At 33.1% G+C, this 22,762-nt stretch overlaps 1 protein-coding gene across 1 annotated transcript; it reads right to left on the reverse strand.

Annotated features, from left to right (window-relative positions):
• Positions 1 to 3,431: 3,431 nt before the first annotated feature.
• On the reverse strand, positions 3,432 to 4,994 carry LOC131874173 (BURP domain protein RD22-like). The gene is made up of 3 exons (XM_059217426.1): positions 4,892 to 4,994; positions 4,760 to 4,797; positions 3,432 to 4,688 (listed from the first exon to the last, which is right to left on the reverse strand). The coding sequence occupies exons 1-3, from the start codon at positions 4,992 to 4,994 to the stop codon at positions 3,432 to 3,434; spliced, it is 1,398 nt and encodes a 465-aa protein (XP_059073409.1).
• Positions 4,995 to 22,762: the final 17,768 nt, after the last annotated feature.

Consider the following 22,762-nt stretch of genomic DNA (forward strand, 5'->3'; position numbering starts at 1 on the left):
CAATTTCCATGCTTTGACATGTAGATATGGGAGAATACAATGTTTATAAAATCCCTAATATCAACATTGTTTAATATTTATTGGAAATGGAAAAAGGCTTAGCCTAGGGGATTACTTAGGATTCAAAAATAACTTACCCCTCAGTATGGATACCTCTCAATACATGTTTTACATTGGTATTACTAAATATATTTATTCTATATTCATAGTGTAATGACACCAAAAAAATAAAGTGTGGCACTCTGTTGGACAAGACTTGTGGTTGCAATTGTAAAGAGGGGTTAGAAAAGAATCCATACAACTCAACTTTTTTTTTTTTTTTTTTCTCTTCTCAATACTTATATCCCATTAATAGCAGTAAAAGATAGCCACCTTGATATAAGTGAAAGTTTTGAGTTGTATGTACCAATTGTCCAAATTCTTCAACTTAAAGGTTTTGTCCATTGATATCCTTTTGGAAAATTCATTCTCCGATTATCTAATTAGTATAGATAGCGATAAAGGCATAATTCAATAAGTAATACTTTTTAAATCTTTCCTTAAATTTAATTTGAGTGTAGTGGTGGTATACTTTTGTTTCTACCAATTGGAGGGAGTCCATTGTTTTTGATCCTAAGAAGGTAACTTGATAAGGACTAGTAAATATAGTAAGTATAGAGTCAATTAAAATTTAGTTTTCTTTGGCACTTCAATTATGTCATTGATGAGGGTAGCCCAATAAATATTTTTACCATCTACTATCTCCAATATGAAGTAGCACATATAGAAGTGAAACTCTTTAGTATCAGGGTAGCACGGACCATATTCAAAAGTGTGATGAGGTATTTTGCAACTTCCATGAACTCACTCCTATGCTACACTTTGGCCATTTTTAGTACAAATTTACTAGGGTTAAGAAGAAGGTGATTATTGATAAAGTATGTCACTCGTTTGTTCTTCTTTTCAAATAAACTTACAAATTTTTGTATATCAATATCATCATATTAGGAAAATGTTGGAAGACCAAACATCCTCTCTATCATTTCTAAACTTTAAATAACATTACTCCTAAAGGACCAAATATCTTCTTTTGCCTTTGATTGTGATATGAAGACAACATGTCAATACTTGTATTGGAGATCATACAAACACAAGAAAAGCAGCTACCTCCAGTAATCTTGAAGCCGCCAAACTATGTGCCGAGCTACATATATATCCTTCTCTATGCATTCTTCGCAAGAATTTTGTAGTGTCTGCATGTTCAAGATCTCTGTCATTAATCTCATCGTAAGGAGAGAAAATCTTGGATGGAGGTTAATATCAAGACCAAATGTCAATACTTGTTTGAGAGACCATGCAAACACAAGGAGAGCAACTACCTCCACTAATCTCGAGGTCACAAAACTATGTGCCAGGCTACTTCTGTATCCTTCTCCATACATTGTTTGTAGGAAATTTTGTAATGTCCACATTTTCAAATCTTTGTCATTAATCGCATTGTAAGGAGAGAAAATCTTGGATGGAGGTTAATATTCTAAGAATTAATACTTAATTTTTCTTGTTCTCCTTGCATATTTCTTATAAAATACGCATTTAAGTATCACAATTAGGAGCAAATAAAGAAAGCATGATCATTCGAATAAACCCATCTTGATTTAGAATGATGCATCAAGAGTTGGAGTTTGAAAAGGAACATTACCACCATCCCCAAGGGATGTTAAAATGTTAAGATGCAAGATCAGTCAATGAAGCCCAAAAGACTTCAATCCTTTTGTGACCTCTCACATGGTGACCTCTTGCACCAAATCAATGTCTCCTACTTAGGTAGTCTAAAAAAAATACTAATTGTCTAATACCAAAACAAGACTATAATCTCCGTCATTATTCTTCAGGGAAAGAGAGTACTTCCATTGAACCCAAGAGTGATTTTCCTCTACCAAAGAGAGTAGTATATTACAAATCAAGTATAATTTATGATATTGGTGCTTGCTACTACTTTTTTATTTTTACTATTTGCTAAATTCCTTTTATTTTTTCTTTCATATGTTTATTCGATAACTCTAGATGGCTTTCTGCTTTCCCCTATAGCTTTGGTGACAATGATTACTCTTGATCTTCAAATACCTTTAGCAACTTAAGGACGTGTATAGGTATATAAAATCATTCTTTATATTTCATAGAAGACACTAATTTCAGGGGCAAACTACTATAGAAACAAAGAAAAAAAATCATATATTGATATCATAGTTGGGTTTAGATTATAAGTAAATTAAATATAACATTTGTTTTAAAGAATTAAATACAAATCAACTATATAGGTTTCCAATTACCAAACATTTTTTTATAAATTTCAATTGGTTTGTCTACTGTACATTGAAATTAAATCTATTACATGAGGGAAATAGATGTGTGTGGTATGAACCAAGCCAAAGAACTAACCCGTACCCATTAATTATGTGGTCAATGGAAACTCCAATAATGGTTGTATGCTTTCTTTAACGTGTAATGCTCTTGAAAAAAAGTGTGGATTCAAAACTTTAACTGCAATACCAATTGAAGCATTAAGGTGCTCCAATACATAGTTCTTGACTCTGCAGAAAGGGCAGCGACCATTTACAGATAGAAGATAAAGCTTGAAAAAAAAACACCCTATAATTATATCTTTTTGCTCTTCAGGAATACCGTCTATGAGCACCCAAATTTGTCCATAACTCAGATCACAAGTTTTACTGCATTCACCTTTAATGTTTTGTAATGTTGAAAATAAATATTAAGATCTTAAGAAATATTTTAAGGGAAGAACTTTAAAATACAATACTCTCTTGAAAAGATAGGACATTTGAAATCAGACGATTTGCCTAATTTACACCATCATAAGAATTATTGTGCTTTACCACTTTCACACGGTGTTTCTTATCAGGCATGGTCTTAAAAAAGGAAACAAATAAAAACATAAGATTTCCTATGATGTGTAGAGACTAATATTGTGTATTTACAGACCTGTGTTGTGTATTGATGAATTTAATTATAAGAAGAAACAAATCAATAAGATACCAAGTGGATTCTCACATGCACCAACAAATTACGTTGTGGGATTTGGATCCAAGATGATAGTATTGATGGATTCCATTATCATTTCGCTAAGAATCTAGTAAAGGTAAGGGTAATCGTTGAAGCACATAACCTATGCGACTAATTTATGTAAGTAAAATCACCAAAATGAAAAGCATTTACGAACTTCATCATTAAACATATTTTTATAATTACCGTTCTACATGCAATAATATTAGCTTTGTAATGACAGAATGAGAGCTAGTGCTCCTCACACCAACAAACCAGATAAGCTACTCACACCAACAAACTAGATAAGCTGTCCTGCTACTCCCTACTACGCTGCAGATTATTTATTTATGTATATATAGACAGAGCAAGGAAGCAGCGTGGCGTGGATCCTAGTTGGCTCCCAGCCACACAAAGTGGTTTTCGGGAATAAAATGGCAGACAGAAGCAGCACCAGGCTTGACGTTCAACACCAGGAATGCCACGTGTTTCGGATTCCAGGCGCTGGTGTCCGTGTGACAGATGGTCGCCGCCTCCACCATGCTGCCATCTTCGCCTTTCACCGAAACTCTTGCGATCTTGGTGCCTTTCAATTCGTGGCAAAAATACACTGCGTACGCATATTTTATAGTGTGGCAGACATACACTGGCTTCTCTCCTTGGCTCTTGTATTGCACTCCCGTGATGGAATATTGGTGCTTCACAGATTTTGATGTCTTCCCCTTTGGAACATTCGTCGCCAGCACGGTTACGCCATTGCTTCCCAGCTTCGAAGTGATGTAGTCAATCATGGACTCCAGCGATGTTGCGCAGTATTTGGTTTCGCCCTTCACCGGAGGAGCTTCGCATACTTTTAAGGTCTGCTTCATAGCAAGACCCATGTCAGAATCTGGCGCTATATTGAGCTCCTTCAACGCCACAGAGAGGTTGTCGGAGGAGAAAGGGATTTTATCTGCCACGGAGCGTGGAAGGAAATGCATCTTCTGAGTATTGGAATAGCTTAGATACTTTTTGGTTCCACTCACCAAATCCTTCTCCAGCAGAAATACGCTCTGCGATGAGTGCGTTGTTGGCATTTGCACATCTGCAGCGTAAGAACGATAAAAGAAAGGTAATTCATTTGATTTATCTGCAGTATAAGAAGGGTAAAAGAAAGGGATTTCATCCGATTTCATTTCATTTGATTTCTCTGGAGCATAAGAACGGTAAAAGAAAGGGAGTTCATCTGATTTATCTACAGCGTAAGAACGGTAAAAGAACGGGAATTCATCTGTTTTATCTGCAGCGTAAGAACGGTAAAAGAAAGGGATTTCATCTGATTTATCTGCAGCATAAGAACGGTAAAAGAAAGGCAATTCATCTGATTTATCTGCAGCATAAGAACGGTAAAAGAAAGGGAATCTGTCTGCAGCGTAAGAACGGTCTGGAGGGTTTTCAGTTTTGGGAGTGCTTTCTAATTCCTGCACCAAGCGTATCGAATTCACTCCTTCCTTTGCAACATTCACTTCATCAGGTGAGATAAGTTCCCACAGACTCTGTGGAATGGGCGTCATGGGCAGCTTCTCATGCCAGTACGCTATACTCGGAGTCAGTGATAGCCTTTCCTTTTCACCGCCTTGCAAATACCTCGCTCCGCTAGCCGCTACTGACTGTCAGTTCCAAACAACCAAAACTCATAAGCAAATTAAATACACGTATGGATTCATGTCAAACTAATTACAAACAACCAAAACTCATAAGGCGCAAAGTGCTCAAATACTTAATACAGGTAATACGTCAACTTTTATAAAATAAAGAAAAACATACAATAAGAAAAATGAAACCAGTTAAAGCCCTCATCTTGTTGAAAGACAGCAGGCAAACTGAATGATTTCAGAGATGCCAAGTGAAGGAGGATATCGTCCATTTAAATAGGTGCTCAGCGTGGCCTCCACCGCAATGGTAGGTGCAGCCATTGTTGACATGATTGGTTTTCAGAGTAGTTGTGTATTTTTTAATTGAACGTGATTTGAGTCTTATTCGTTTTTATAAACAAATAATACATTTATATTATAAATTTATAGCAATATCTCAATAATTTTTTCAAACATTAAAAAAATGGATATAGAAAACACATTGAATTAAATAATATAAAACAAATCAAACTAAAAAGAACATGTACTTATCTTCTTCATCATGTAGATCTATTTTATTTATAGTAGATAAATGTGACCAATATTTTATATATCATAGATAAATGTGACTGATCATTGAAAACTAAGTGATAACAACCAAAAATCCCCACACAATCTTTTTGACACATTATAGATGAATATAATCATAAATGACACCTACAAATATTATTTTTTCTTCTTTCTCTATAGATATTATGTGTTTGATTAAATGGTAAATAGGTTTTATTAGGTTCTTAAAACTCATTTAAACCAAAATATCAGTTAAATAATTGTTAATCAATGATAAAACAACAAATAGCTAGATCACATTTTCAAAATCCCTAGAACATAGTACAATCCATAAAACCTAGAACTACTTCATGTGTTCATTCTTTGAACAACCATCAAAAACACATTATTCTCAAGTTCTCCTTGATTGAAAAGAGAGGAGGGAGTTCTCAATTGTTGCCTCAACCAAAATCTTACTACAAGAAGAAAAATATCCAACTAGAAATATCATATTTTGTTTTTTAATACATGTAATGCCTTAGGAAAATTATATTGGAAGGGCCTACATTATGAATATATATCTTACAAGATATTTTTCAAGTTCAATGTTGAAATGGATTGTAATTCTCACCAGAGGAAGACAAAGTGATATCTTTTTATTAAATCATTTACAATGAACTTTTTTTTACGTTTTCTACTGATTAATACTAAACAAAGGCCACATTATCTTAAAATGATAAAAATGTCTTAGTGTTATTTCCTATCTTCTAATTTCTATAGCTACCATATCAGGTTTAAAGTTCACCATAAATCATCACTTTTTAGATGTTGGCAACAACATTAGTATGGTTCGAACATGATTTTCCTCTAACTATAGTGGTCTTTTGTATTCATATGTTGTTTTCCTCTAACAAGGGGTAAGTAAAGAAATAATAGCAAATAAATGACCAATAAATAAATAAACAAAATAAATAATTCAAACAATAACTAACTAAATAACCAATAAATAACCTAACAATAAATAATTGAATAATCAATAAATAAATAATAAATCCAATAAATCAAAGGCTCAAATAATAAACATTCAAATAAACATTAAACCATCAAATAATAATAATTAAAGGCACCAATAAAATATTTATCCATAAAATAACATTAATATAAAATATTAATGCCACTGATCAATTTGTTTTAATACTTAATAAACTATATGATTCAATTAATTATTAATTTAATAAATAACCACAAATTCACAAGGCAACCCGATATAAGGTTGAACAACATACCACATGACACTTAATCAATGACTCAAGCCAAGACACTAACTGACAAGGGTATCTGCTTAAGCCTAGACTGTGTAGAAGGAACTCATGTCACCTCCGATCAACTTGCCATCAGGATAAAGACACACTCAGACCTATGAGACTAGGTGGAGTTGATGTTTAGTACCTGCAGCCCTGCAACCACCAATAGCCACAAGACAACATGTACAATTGCATATATCATAATTAATTAGTCAAGTGAATACAATCGCAACATCATATCATGTTTGTAATGAGTGACATGACATCATCTCTATTACGAATACACTAGTAATACCATCATGACAATCATGAAGTGGTATTAGCACATAGTAAGATACCATCATATCCTCATAAGAAATATAATCCATACATGAATAATGAGTACATATAGATCACCACATGCAAGTCCAATCTTCATAATGGGCTAGGATATAACATCATCCATATAAATCATAATGTACCAACTAATGTCAAAGAGAACATCTGTATAAAGAATGAAACAAAAGGCATCAACAGAATGAATAAGTACAAAAATATTTATCACATCCTCTCATAAAGGATTAATTAGGGTGGGGCACTACATCCTCCCCCCCTAAAAATCAACTTACTCTTGGAAGTCGCTAAGCTTAGGGTGAAGTCAAGAACACATTAGCCTTAAACTTCTTTTGAACACAACCAAATTATATCTTTCCTATAAAAAAATTATAAACAATATACCTAATCTTCTCACAAATGGATTCATCAATCATTAAAATATATTAATTCAACCATTTTCCTAATATCGAAGTAAAATAATAACAACAAAAGTTCCCTTTCTTTGCTTCAAATATTCAACTTGGTCAAAACTTTATGAAATTCAAATGTTATTTCCTATGTGTTGCATAGGGCCATATTTTCCATTTGTTGTACATTCAACCCATCAGAACATTTGCCAAGATAGCCTCACCGGAACATATTTTCATGGGAAGCTAACAATATTCTAGTTAAAAAAGCCTAAACAAAAAGCCTATCGGCTTAATAAAATATTTTTTAATAAAACTTCAACAATTTTCTCTCAATGCCTTCTTTGGCTAGGGTTTCTGCTACAACTTCTTCACAACCTAATGATACCACAAATGAGATTGGCATGAGGAAAGAGTATGCTTGAGATATTGGCTTCTGTCCTTGTGTCCCACATGATGGATTTTTTTTTTAAGGGGTAAACACTTTTAATCCGGAGCTATTAACTAGTGGGGCTTGAACCTTGATAGTAAGAACAACATCACAACATGCCACTATTGGCACATGATGAAATTATTAGTTAAGGAAAAAAAAAAATTCTTCCTACATTTTGTTGATGCCCTGAATGGGTGACGATCCTTGTAAATCCGAGCGATAATGACATGATCGGGTCTAGAAGGTTGGACATAGCTGTTGTGTGCTCTCATAATGGCTCAAGTTTTTCCATTGGCTTGATGAATATAAACCTTAGGGTGCTCTCGTAGGTGGCAGCTAAGACTGGCTTCGAGAGAGATTTGGTCTCGACTTCTAAGTTTGTTATGTGGAGCAAAAGGCCTTGTCAGAGGTTAAATGTGTGGAATCCTAGAGAAAGTTGGGAGGGGAATGGGAAAACACAAGAAATGGACCAAATGCCACAGACAATACCTCTAAATTTATAGCCTATTGAAAGCACTCTTAAAGTTCATTTTTGGCATGAAATTTTGCATGAGTTGGATAAAAATGTTTCTTTTGCAAGGAATGTCTTGATTGGGATATTTTGAGGGTTGTGGCCAAGTCTAGTAGAGCCTTATAAGTGGATTTCTAACATTTGGGGACCCAATTTGGTGGGTGATGTGCGTAGTTACCCCTGCGTGTGAGGTTTTTTCATTGTGGTCTTTGATACTCGAGAGATCGTTACAGTATTGTCTATGATTACCAATGGGATTTTGAAGAGAAATTACCAATGTTGAAACTGTGGCACCTTGCATTTGATCTTATTCCTAAATCATGAATAAGAGGTGGAGAGAGATTCTTGAATTAGAGGATGACCTTGTCAATAGGCCTATGAAACACGTCCTAGGGGAGGATTTTATTTAGGCCAAACATAGATATCGGGTAAATGCAGATATCCCAACAATATTTGTTACTATTCTGCAAGTGATGGGTTTGAATAAATTTGAAGCCACTTTATTATGTCGTGCCCTCTTCCAAAAAGAAATCCTACAGGATCTTAATTTGATAATAGACAATGTAGATGAAGAATTGAAGGCCTCATATCCAAAAGATTATGTGGATAGAAATGGGCCTAGGGTTCCAAGTGTAATTGGGAAGCTCATTCCAAAGAAACATGAAATTCCTACAAATGTGGCTAGGTCAGAAAGCCACTCCTAGAGGCGACTAGTAGAAGGAATATATGTTGGCTGAAGGATATGTACCATGGACTCCTAAGATGGTGGAATCCTTAGAAGAGGATGAAGTTGTGGATGTTCCCCAACACCTGATGAAAATGCCTCATGACAACCCCGGATAGAGTGATCTTTAGAAGGAGGCCATCTATGTTGCCAAACAACCCCTTCCATTGCATTGACTATGTGTATGTTGATCAAAGCATGCTAAATATGAAAGGAAAAGGAAAGAAGTATGGTCCAACCCTTGGGAGCTCCTCTGTAGATAAGCCTTAGTCTACTTTTCTTTGTTTAAAATTTGGGAAGCTTAGAATTTTGGTTTTTATCCAAGCTGCAGTTTTGGCACAATATGTATTTGTTAGTGCCATATGGGGCACCTCTGTTTAGTATGTTTTGTCATAGTCACCATGAATTTGTTCAGGCTTTCATGCTTGATTCTTGAAGGCTGGTTTAGATAGTATTTTTGCTCTTAGCTTGTGGTTAGTGTTATATAGGGCACAAAGACTCTGATAACAACTATGAACTGCATATGCAGTATTTTTTATATTTTATTATCATTAGTATATTACCACTGGGACCGTGAGTTAACAAAAAAAAAAATCTTAGACTTTCAATATTCACAATTTAGACACTATCATCACAAAAATGATTCAACTATCAAATGGCTGCAGTTTTATGAGTACATTAATCATAAAAAAGCTTATGAAATTCATGAATTTTAAAAGAATTCTAAGATTTAAAAAACAAATTCACCTAAAAATATAACTAAACATCCATAGAATCAAACTTCTATTTTTTTCATAAAAATTCAAATTTCATTGGAAGCCTAAAACTCCAAGGAACCAAATCAAACAATTGAACAAAACATATTGAATATCTAGTTGATTTTATTCATTATTACAATCCTTATTTTATCTAGTATAAGCATTATTGTAACCTAATTAATGAACTCTAAGTCTAACTAAAGACTTAATTGATTGTGGGGTATATAAACTAATAAATATGTAACCTTAATTTAATAATACATGGTCATTTTGAGATTGACATGTGCCTCAAAGTGAAGACAAATTGTAATACTAGAGCTTATAGCTATCAACACATCACTTCTAGACCTTATGATCATCTCTTCATTAATGTGGACAATCCTATCGATATTTAAATTATAGGTAAAATAACACATAAATTATCAATTACCAATAACTTTATTTCAGCATTGGTTAGTTGTATACTTTTCATGTTTAATAGTTAGATTTCAAACAATGTGTAAGATGATAAGGATCATAATAAGAATCCTAGAGCTTCTATGCAAGTTATTTCTTTCTATAGTTTTTAATTTTACAAATTGAATAAGAAGGCTTAGAAATCGTTATTTTTGTCTCAAACCTTAACAAGAGTTTCTATTTCAACATAAAAACATTCAATTTCATAAAGTTCTAATATAGTTTATGGATCACAATTTACATTTTATAGGTTACCATTCTCACTTTGAAATTTAGGGTTCATGTATTCACTAACAAGCCAAAAGCCTATAGGGGAAGCACACCAGTAGCCATTATAGCTAACTTCGCACAGCCACAAATTCTAAATGGTAGATCAGATTTTAACATTTTTATTTGTTGCTTCCGCATGCGACTCAACTACTTAAAGCTATTGTTTTGGCTTTTAGGTAGTAATGATACATGTTGTGGGATATACAATATAAATTTTACCTTATATATGCTATACAAATTTACATGCCTTATGTCAGCTAAGAGAGAAAGATCTATCTTTATTATGGTTTTCTTTTCGACTTGGGAGGTGTCAATTGAATGTGCCGGAAATAGATACAAGTCCACTCAATATATGTGCAAATGACTCTTTCTCATTTACCTCTGCTAATGTGAGCTTTCCCACCATATCCATGCATTCTTTCTAGTGTACACTGAGTGAATCCAACCAGGGACTCACCAAGCCTCTCAGACTTCTAGCTCTTCTTATTATTTGTCTCTTTGCTTCTCAAGAACAGAAATTTGGTTCTCCAAAATCAAAATTTTACCATCAATTGATGTAGTTAATGAAATTAATCCATCAAAAGAATTATCTATACTTGCAATTTTCTCCTGAATTTTTGTATCTTTTTATCCACATTAGCTGTAAGTATATCAGTGTTACAAGATACTCTATATATATTTGTATATTTCTTCAAATAATTTTCTATTAGTTTCAACTTCTCATCAATCTTCTTCTTCTGAGATTCAATTACCTGATCAAATGCAGCTCTCTTAGCCTACGTAAACCTCTCTAGTGCTTACTGGTTTGAAATCTATTGTAAGGATTGAAAATCCTTTGAAATATGCCCAGTAATTATCTTAAGCTTGCCCAGTGGGCTCGCTTCATTTTCAATCTTGCACTTTGGGACCAGTCTGTGTAAAATAGTGATTGATTGATCAATAATCCCTTTATCTATGGCTCCTTCCTTCATTAGTTTTTGTGTTGCCATCATCATGAGTTTAGTGGGTCTCATCTCTGTTATGTTTTTCTTTTCGACCTGGGAGGTGTCAATTGACAACAATGATGGACCAACTACCAGTTCCCTTCCGAATTCCTCTCTCTTCTCTTATGAAGATTTATCCTTTATAACTTCATCACTTGCACCGGTGGGTTCACCACTTGGTGTAATTTGTGTAACTGGCGGTTCTTCTGTAGGAACTGTAACCTCAACCTGTACATTTGTATCCAGAGGACAATTATTTAGTATCATGTACAACATTATCTTGTTCACTCTCTGTATTAACCAAAATCTCAATATTTGTTTGTACATCTATATTTACGGAGGGCTCAATTTCTACTATCTTAATATTTTTCAAAACTGAGGGTGAAGTACCCATAATCCCTTTCCTTTTCCGTCAACCAAGGTATCTACAATGTCTGTTTTGGTTTCCGGTGAAGTAAAGAATCCTCTATTCTCTCCAAGGAATTTAACCCATGCTTTTTGATTCTCATTTATTATTTCATTTACTCTTCCTAGCATCAAACTAGTTATTCTATGTTTTATATTAAAAACTTTTCTATCTTCCACCTCAAGTGTCTTTTCCATTTCATCTAGAGCAATAGTAACACAAATAGATAATAGCTCTTGAATTTTAATATGTTTATACTCTTGCATGGATAATAGTATTCTAGCATCTAACATATTATATAATAGAACCAGTATTTGATTTTGTATTTTTATTAAGGCTTTCTTATAAATATCCAAATATAATAAGACTTCTTCCTCTACCTCTCTTTTTTAATCATCCTTTAAGTGTTCATAATAAAATTGAACATTCTTCAACATGCCATCTTTAGTGATTTCATCTACTAATTCTTCACAAGTTTTAGGTGGTATGATAGTCACATTACTAGATTCAATCTCTAAGTTGATGTCACTCTTCTTCTTCCTCTTTGCAGTACTAGATGCAGCTGAAGGAGTTGCCTTTGGTGGTTGCTTTTGTGCCGGTATTTTGATTGTAACCTTCCTGACCGGTTGCATCTTAGCTTCTACCTTTGTTTCCTCTATTTTCTTCCTACAGCCCTCTTAAATGCCAATGATGTGTCATCCATTTTGTAGTAACATGCTCAATATGTACTTCAGGATTCTTCCTCTTCCTCCCTTTCTTCGGGACAACATCAATTAAAGCTTTAATTTCCTTTGAGACCTTCTCCACAAATTTTATTGCTTTCCCTTCTTGCTTCTCTCTTTTCTTTCGGTTGAGCTCTGTTTCAAACTCTTGTGTTTTTGTTGAGCAATACCATAGGGATTCTCTTTCTAATCAATTGGTGCATCAATCAACATTTTTGCATAGGCATCAAGAATTTGTGCATCCATCTCATAGCTCATTTTTTCAATCCTAATATTTCAGGGCTTAACTGCTTCCATAAGTGTTTTATACTTCTTTACCATGAAGCTTATGTCGGTTGAATATTTTTCTATAATATGCTCAGGTACCCTTACCTTAGACCTCATAGATTTCTGGAATGCTTTGAAATATCCCCATTCCTTATCATCTCTTTGAATTCCTAAAGTAGCAATTGATTGTTTCAATTGTCTCCCTATTAGGATGTCAAATGCCCATTGCCTCTTACCAAAACTGGGTGTATCATTCATGAAATATAACATCAAGAAAACTATCAAGTTTCCATACTGCAATGTACCCTTCTTTTCACCCTTATTTTTTCCTAGGTTTATTAACAACTCATCTAGCATCCAACCACATAGATCTAATTTTACATTCTCTCTCATCATTTTGTAGGCAGCCAAAATGCGTGAACTGGAAACAAAATTCACTCAGTTTGACCGAGTTACCTTATACTCGATGATCATGCTACTGAATCTGATGTCTATGTTGGTGATAGTTCTCACTCTCATAGATCTCCTGTCAGATGTCGCGCTGGTGATCTTTTTCATGAAATCATTCAAAACCTTCTTGTCTGGATGTTGCCCAACTGATTGTAAACCAGTGATTGCCCTGGATGGCTTCCCTGGTGATTTTGTAAGGTTTGTTTAACCATAAAAATTCCCCATGTACTCTACTCAAAATATATCTTATTATTTCATCCTCAAATTATGGAATATCCATAATGTCGGTAAACCCTAGGTCTTCAATATGCTTGAATGCCCGTTTGATCTTTCCAGATTCTCCCATCAGCTAACTCATATACATGACCTTAATTTCAGAAGTTCTCAAGTTTTCAATGGGACAATGAATAGATGCCCTAACATCCTCTACATAGACAACTCTCTCTAGAACGCGAGAAAATTCTCCAACTGAATCTTCTAGGGTAGCCACATGTCGATACCTCTTGAAAATTGGCCTGGGGCAGTCCTTGACTTCTACTATAGTCGAGTTTGCAACAAAAATAGGAATAGATGATGATCTCACTTCCATGTTTAAAGATAAATACCTTTTGATCGCTCTCGGTGAAAACCTCTAACAAAATCTTCTAGACGCCGATGAAATCACTCAAGAAGAAATCCGATTGCTCTGAAATTCCTTTGATCACTCTTAGACACTCTAAAGTCGCTCTGAATGCAAGGTGATCAATAATGAAGTCAATTCGACTGTTTAATCTTTGAGAAAAAGCCTAATCTTCCATTGACATAAATGATTGCTGGTGAAAGATACAGGATCTTGCTCAGAACATATCCGTGCCGAATAATCATCTCCAATATCTGGAACATCTTTCAGAAACTCTTCCCGGGGCATATGCAACATCTTCATGAATTTTGCCTACCCCTAAGGCATCTGCCTTAGTTACCGGATGAGCTACCTGTCAATGCAAGAGCAACCTCTTCTACCAGATAAGTAACTGGGACATTCCCATCTGATGATTGTTCTTCAGTCTTTCTAACCCAATTCTGAGTATGATCTTGCCAGATTTGACTAACCTTCTCTTTTCCTTTCTCATTTGATCCTCCATTACCAACCAATGGATTTATGCTTCTACAAAATTTATCAATATGTCCTAAGAATTGGGGCTTGCTTCCTTAAAATTAGTTATATCTTATCTCCTTCTGATCTCACTCCTAATTGTTGTTTCTCTTTCTCTCTCATCTTTCATATGCTTTACTATGAGTATTTGCATAGGCTCATACTCTCCTAAAAGTGCAGGATAAATACAACATTGTAAATTATCACTGGTCCAATTTAGACCTCATGTTTGGGCTCCCACTTTAGTGTGTCCTATCCTCATACCCTCTCCAAATCCAGCTTGACCCTATTCTCCATCTTTGAGGCCATGAACACCCATTCGTGGATCCCATGGTGAGGTACGATTCCTCCTACCACCTTCTCTTGATCTTGTTTACAGAGGGACCAGGGTGTGAAATGGTCTGGTCTAGACCATGGTGTGAAGCACCCTTGTTAGGACAATGGCATGAAATGCCTTGGTCATGACCAATGTACACCAAAACACCATGGTCCCTCTTAATGGGGCCCAAATTTGAATTGGGGTAGGTGTTGTATCTCCTCACTAGAAATCGATCCTTGTAGCTACACATGACCATTACAAGTTGGCCCAATTAGTAAATTACCTAAGAAAACCTATATATATATACCTATATAAATATATATATATATATATATATATATATATATATATATATATATATATATATATATATATATATATATATATATATATATATATATATATATATATATTATCAACCTATTTTCATCTAAGTTAAGAAATCTAAGACTCAATCCCCCTTATTTGTACATCCATGAAGCATTCATCATGAAGCTATTTTAGATATTTTCAAGGCTACATATTCATCCTTAAAGAATCATGGAGAAAAATTACATCAATCTTATGCAAGAATGTTAGTGTATTTAGGGTTTTTTATGTTCATGTGTTTGTCATGCCATGTTACATTCAAACAACATTTCATTATCATCAACAAGTGTAGATCTGAGGTGTGCCTATTCAACATTTGTTTTAGTATTTCCATTATTTCATTCAAGTTTAATTCCTAAACTAGGGTTTGACTTAGGCAAACCCCTATCCCCAACATCTTTTCATTTCTTTTAGTGTGCATGAAATAGGTGTGGAGTTGTACTCAAGAGGATCGACAAAGTTCATAGAGATGAACAAGTTCAACGTTTGATGATGGAAAATTTGGAAGCCATGGTGAATTGATACTACCTAGTCCAATAAAATTAGGCCAAACTTCTAAGAATATATTCTAGACATCTTATTTTTCTGCGATCCAAGTTGGTGGCTCCATTTGAGATCTATAGCTTACTATTTCTATTGGAATACTTCAATTATAATCTATTCTTCTCTAATTATCAACAATCCAATTCCATCCCAAGAAAGAGAAAGTCAAAACCCTAACCAAGGTGAATCTAATTAGAATTCTCAACATTTCCACAATGAGATTGAGGCTAGATCTATTAGATTGACCTCTCTTTCCCCTTGTAATGGGTACTTTGATCTTACTTGTGGTTCTCTCATTGAAACCCTAATATCTAGATTTGCACCATTACAATGGTTAAAAATGGTACATTAGGTGAATTTAATAAAATGATGTAGTGTTAAAGGGATGATATAATTGAAGATAAAAGATATTATACATTGGATGTGTCTAATAGGTCATTGGTTATTTTAGATACATGTGTAGAGTCAAGGTTCACACCTACCAACTCCATTTACTTCAAAGTTTCTAAATCCTTTTCGGCAAATCTATTTTGTGCATATCATGCAATCAAAAAATTCAATGTAAACATATTTCTTTGAGGCATTCAATAAAAAGACTCACTTTATTTGTATATGCTTGCACATTTTGGATGTGTTTCTACCATAGCATTTCTACCATTTTAAAAATTTTGTCAATTTTTTTTATCAATGGTCTTGGCTGATGTATGGGTTTTTGAAGTGAGAAATAGAGTAGTTTAAACCTATAGAAATTGAATCCCTCAAACTGAATTCATTGTATGTGATGGGAATTATTCACATGAATGCCAAGACAAAAGTGGAATGAGAAAGGTTCAGATCAAAGAGAGCCACATGGGCCCAACACACCTAAGCAATCGGTGCTTAAAGTGTTCCGGTTGAGCCTATCTTGGGTTCACACTTGGCAATTGCATTTGCTTGAAAGTTTCTAAAGCCTTGTCAACAAGTCCATTTTATGAATGTTGTACAATCATGGTATTTAATGAAAACATATTTCTTTAAGGCATTTGATCAAACAAATCACATTCTTTGTATATGCTTTCACTTTTTTAGATGCAAGTAGATACCATACCTTTTTCAATGTGTCCAGTAATTTTTTAGAAATTTTCATCAATGGTGTGTGCTAATTTGTGGGAATTTGAAGTGATAAATAGGGAAGTTTAAACCTACTTGAATTTAATTTCTCGAAGTAGTGTCATTGAATGTGATAGGAATGATTAATGTGAATACCAAAAAAAAAAGAAATTTAAATGGTGAATGCGAAAATGAAAAGTGGAATGCAGAAAGGTTTGGATTAAAGGGATCTAAATGGGCCCACTAAACCTAAGTAGTTAGTATTTAGAGTGCATTGGTAAAGCCTAGCCACATCAATGATTCTCAATGTTCTATATTTTGTGGAAACACAACATTTACCCAGATAGTGGCATTAAGGTTGTTCAACTGTCAAATTCGAAGAAATCCAAGTCTATATAGTATTGCTGCCATTTTTCTTTTCAAGAACTATTTTCTTTTCAATTTTAATCTATAGTACAAGATATTTCATAGAAAAAATTCTAGAAATTTGGAAACTAATACATTCATCCATACAACTTTATCACATCAAAAGATGAAGGTAAGCCTAAATGGTTGATTTGTTCCCTCATAAAAAAAATTCATGATGCATGTCTGACCTATGAGTGTGGCATGCCCTTATGACACAAATTAAGATATTTTCAAAAATAGTTGCAAATTAAAATATTGGGTATCTATGGAAGAGGACGATTTATTATTAAAATATGAAACTTTTTTGTCAAGAAGTAATTTATGGGTTTACAAAATTATGCTTTTAGAATTAATTTTCTCTGTACTTACTGCAGGTTATAAGTTTGTAAGAAAATTTTTAGGCTTTTCTCATTGAGATTACTTTCAAATTTATAATCTAGTTTTAGATGTAAATTAATGTAGTAGAGATTAAAAATTGATCTATAATTATTTATAAACTTTGAAGTGAGAATGGTGACCTATAAATGTAAATTTTGAGCTATAAATTACATTCAAATTTTATGGCTTTTTATAAGTTGAAATAGATACTCTTGTTAAGGTTTTAGATAGAGATAATGGTTTTTAAGCCTGATTAAATTTGTAAGATTAAAAACCGTGAGAACGTTAATTGTAACCCTACACAATTTACACCATCTTTTTTGTCCCTACTTTAGTGTGTCCTATCTTAGCTCTCCCCCATGTACATTTTTGGGCTTTTCACCTCAAATTTGATGTCATTTATCTGCATAGAGAATTGAACTGGTTCCTTGTGGTGTGCACCTTGATCTCCCATTGGTTTTCCCTATTTCTAGTGGAATAGCATGCCCAAAGTGTCCTGGTCCCAAGACCATGGTGCGTGGTTCATCCTACTCCTTAAAGAAGACCTCATTTAAATGGATCAATTCACTTCCCCTCCTCGATGGTTTCAATTATCAATGTATCAAATTGACTATTGGAGGTCGGCCCAATCAGCAAATTGCTTTGGGAATCCTATATAAGAGCATTATTCCTATTTTTTTTCATAAAACACTCTAAGACATCCTTCCAACCAGGCCTAGAATTTGACAGGCTATATGGCTGTTTTTGCACTTTTAGACCGTATATTACAACTAATAAAATTAGTGGACCGTAAGTATCGACATGCTATTTTTTCCACAAACCGTATATATGACACTTAAAATTATTAATAGGCCGTAAAATATTATAATAGGTAATATATATTTATATATATTATTTTACAATGTTTATTATAAATATATGAATTTATTTAGAATATTTTAGAATGGTATGATTAAGATATAATTATTTCTAATTTTATATTATTTTTATATGAATTTTTAGTATGTTTTTCTTATATAAATTTAGAAACTTTATCAATTTAGTTTTTAATATTTTTAAAAGATTGTCTTAAATATCAATATAGAAACTTCTAGCAATTGAAATGATAAGATATAATCATTTCTAATTTTTTTAAATATTGTAATAAAAAACTCTAAAATGGTTTCTATTTTTATAATTAACAAGATTTTTGGGATGAATTTAGAAACTTACAAGTAAATTTAAGATTTTTTTAGTGCATTACTAATTTATAATTGTTTTTCAAAGTTTTACTTTTTTTTATGGAATTATTTCTTTTCACCTCAATTGAATTTTATTGGAACTTCAATTCTATGAAGCTTAAAGAATTTATATTAAACTATTCACAAATTAAAAAAAAATTGACACTTTACATTTTTTTTAAAACGTAAAATGAAAGGCATTAAAATTACTAAACCGTCATAAAAAATTATATGATAGGTAGGGGTGGCCGTCAAATTCTAGGCCTACTTCCAACAATCAAGCATTTATCACCAAGCATTCGAGGCAGCATTTCATCGCACCTTATCCTTCAAGCATCATGGAGTAAAAAATCTACATCAATCTTCATGCAAGCATGTGTGTTTGATTAGGTCATTCATGTCAAGTCATTTTATTGCATCAAAACTTGTGATCATATATATAGATATAAACTTCATTATTTCAATTTTTCTTTGCTTTGAGGTGCATATGAATCTCAAAATGACCATGTATAATAAATTTAAGGTTATATATTTCTTATTGTATATATTCCGCATTCAATTACGTCTTTAATTAGAGTTAAGAATTCATTAATAAGGCTTACCATATGGCTAGACTAGATAAAATTAGGATTATGAAAACAAAGAAAATCAATTGGATATTCAAGATGTTTTATTCAATTTCTTGATTCGGTCCAATGAAGTTTTGGCTTCAAAATAAATTCACATTTTTATGAATAAATTAGAAATTCGATTCTATGAACGTCTAGTTTTATCTTAGTTGAATGTGTTTTTTAAGCTTAGATGTGTTTTAAAAATCATCAAATTCATTAGTTTTTTTATGATTAATCTACTCATAAATTTGTAAGCAATCGCTAATTGACTTTGTTTTGTAAAACTAATTCCTAAATTGTGAATATTGAAATTTTGAGAATTTAGTTTGAATAGAAATAGAAAAATAACCTAAAAAATGTGAAGATTAAAAATGGAGCAACCTCTATAAACAAAAAGCAACCAATGAAATCAGAAAATCTAATTATCTAAGTTTTTCTTTTATACTTTTTATAATTTGTTATATCAATTTGCATGCTTTAGCACATCTGTGGGAGAATACAATGTTTATAAAATCCCTATAGTATTAATGTTGTTTAATATTTATTGGAAATGTAAAAAGGGTTAGCCTAGGGGTTTATTTAGGATTCAAAAATAACGTACCCCTAAATATGGATACTTCTCAATACATAATTTACATTAGTTTTACTAAATATAGTTATTCTTTTCATAGTGTAATGGCAAAAACAAAATTAAGTGTGATACTTTTTTGGACAAGATTTGTGGTTGCAATTGTATAGAGGGGTTAGCAAGTAATCCATACAAATTAACTTTTTGTTTTCTCTTCTCAATACTTTAACCCCATTAATAGTAGTAAAAGCAAGCTACCTTGATATAATTGAAAGTTTTGAATTGTATGTACCAAATGTCCAAATCCTTCAACTTAAATGTTTTGTCCATTGATATCATTTTTGAAAAATCATTTTGTGATTATCTAATCACTATAGATAGAGATAAAGGCATGCTTTAGTAAGAAATACTTTTAAAATATTTCCTTCAATTGAATTTGAGGCTAGTGGTAGCATACTTTTGTTTCTACCAATTGGAGGGAGTCTATTCTTTCTCATCCTAAGAAGGTAGCTTGATAAGAGCTAGTAAATATATTAAGTATAGATTCAATTAAAATTTAGCCATCTTTAGTACTTCAATTATATTTTGCATTCTATGTGTGATGAGGCCAAACTGACTATGCAAAAATCCTTGGGTGCGAAAGTGAATTCTAGGGGAGGCCTCTTTTTTTTTTGAGTCTTTCGATCATTGCAAGCCACACTATTTCTATGGTGTCTGTTAAGAGCCGTAAGAGATAAAAACTTCCAAACTATGATAGAATAGTTCTCAAACAATTTGACACTTACAAATGTTCCTTTTGAATTTATAGCTGGATATGGAGTCCCTCCACATTAACCTCTATGTTTTGGTCAAATCATCACAATTTGACTATACTAACAAAAACACATTCTCACAAAAAATGATGTCATGGGGCCAAAATGAATACACCAACATATATGAGTTTGTTGGTGAATGCTATGGGAGGCCTCTTATTTGGAGTCTCTTTAACATTTAAGCCACATTATTTTTGTGTTGTCTTTTAATAGCCTTAAGAGAAAATAATATCCATTGAATGATGGATTAGTTCTTAGAGTACATGGAACTTAGGAATGTTTTCTCTAAAATTGTTATTGAATATGAATTATCATTTGTCTCTCAAGCTCTTGTTCATTACTCGAGGATTGTACTAAATCAGTTCTCAACATATCATTCTCATGAACCAACCTACCACATTCTTCAAATTAATTCTTCAGGGATACAACAAGATTTTATTCCTTTTTCTTTCTATCCTCAATCTCCTTAGACATCATCTTAGTTATAAATTGCATTTCATTTTTCATAACCATGTTCTCTTGACTTAATTTTTGACATTGTTCCTTAAGTGCATCTTTCTCTTCTTCATCTCGACTTTGCAAAAGTTCCTTCCTCCTAGCTTGAACAAATGATAGCCTCTCTTGTAGGACAAGAATGAATTCCTTAGAAGAGTTTAATTCATCTTCTAGCTTTAAGTTCTTCAATATTTCAACATCATAATCTTCAAGTTCCATCTCAAGTTGCTTCTCCAAAGCCATATCCATGGATTCCGGTTTCGGGATCTTCCTCAAGCTGTTAAACTTCCTCTGAGGGACAAGGCTCTGATAACGATTGTTGGAATAGAATAACACTGAGAGGGAGGGGGGTTGAATCATTTTTATACCAAAATGATTAATATTAACCTTATTAAAACATGCATACATCAATGGCTATACCGGTACATACAAAATTGAAAGAAGTAAAGCAACCAATAAGTCAATCACATAAATGAGAACCATAACACACTGATTTATACATGGAAAACCTCAAAGAAGAAAATATATGATGGGATTTGTGACCCACAATATCAATCAATTGGCCATATGAATAGATATTACAAAATATGAGGGGCTTGCACTTGTAGGAAGGCTTATAGCCTAGAGCACACAACTCAATCACAAAAGGAGCATCACTGACTACATAAAAAATCCAGACTACAATCCGGAGAAGTGTTGAACTACTAAGATAGCATCTTCTTTGCCAGAATATAGTGCCGATTTAAGCTCTGTCTATTCTGGTTTGAAACCCTAAACGCTTTACTAGAATAACCCTTACATGAAATTCCTCACATACATGATCTCTTTGATATATTTCACATCATATTACATTCGCATATCCATAATCTCCTATCTCATGTCTATATCAAAATGATCTATCAAACTAACTAATATACTCTATACAAATTTACATGCCTTATGTCGGCTTACAAAGATATATACAATATCAAATTACATGTCAACCAGATAACATAAATGCATTAATATTAGAACCAATTATTGATGTTGGATTCAAGATATTTTGGCATCCAATACAGATAATCTTTACTAAACCATGTCGGCATGCATTGCCGGTAACCAAGGAAATCCTTCTGTCCTATTAGTGTCGGTGTCGGTGAAGTATTTTTGAAGTGCCTACCAGTACACAAATAAACCAAAAAATGAAGCTGGAACACAATACCATGTTGCCATCAATGAAAAAATAGTGAAATCAACCAACTGAGTGTCAATTACCAACAATTCCTTCTGTGAAGTTCTTTTTTAACCCAAGGATTCTCTCTTAGGTAAGAGGTATGTATCCTTGACTACAACCTCTTCTATATTTGGAAATGAATATCAATTATAAATATACCCCTCACATTGGGTCAAAAGTGCATGACCATCATTCATCAAGAATCCCTTTACCTATAAATAGGAGGAAGGAAGGTATTCTTGTTCTCCTTCCTTTCTTTTTGTAGAAGATGTTATGTTTATTTAAAATGTAATCTTGGAGGTAGATGTCTTTGAGCAAACATATCTTCTCCTCTAATGCCCTTTACACTTGTTGCAAGATATTTCTTTTTTAGCTATCTTGTCCTCGCTTGTAAGAGT

This window comes from Cryptomeria japonica, chromosome 3 (assembly GCF_030272615.1).
Source record: "Cryptomeria japonica chromosome 3, Sugi_1.0, whole genome shotgun sequence".
Classification (NCBI taxonomy): Eukaryota; Viridiplantae; Streptophyta; class Pinopsida; order Cupressales; family Cupressaceae; genus Cryptomeria; species Cryptomeria japonica.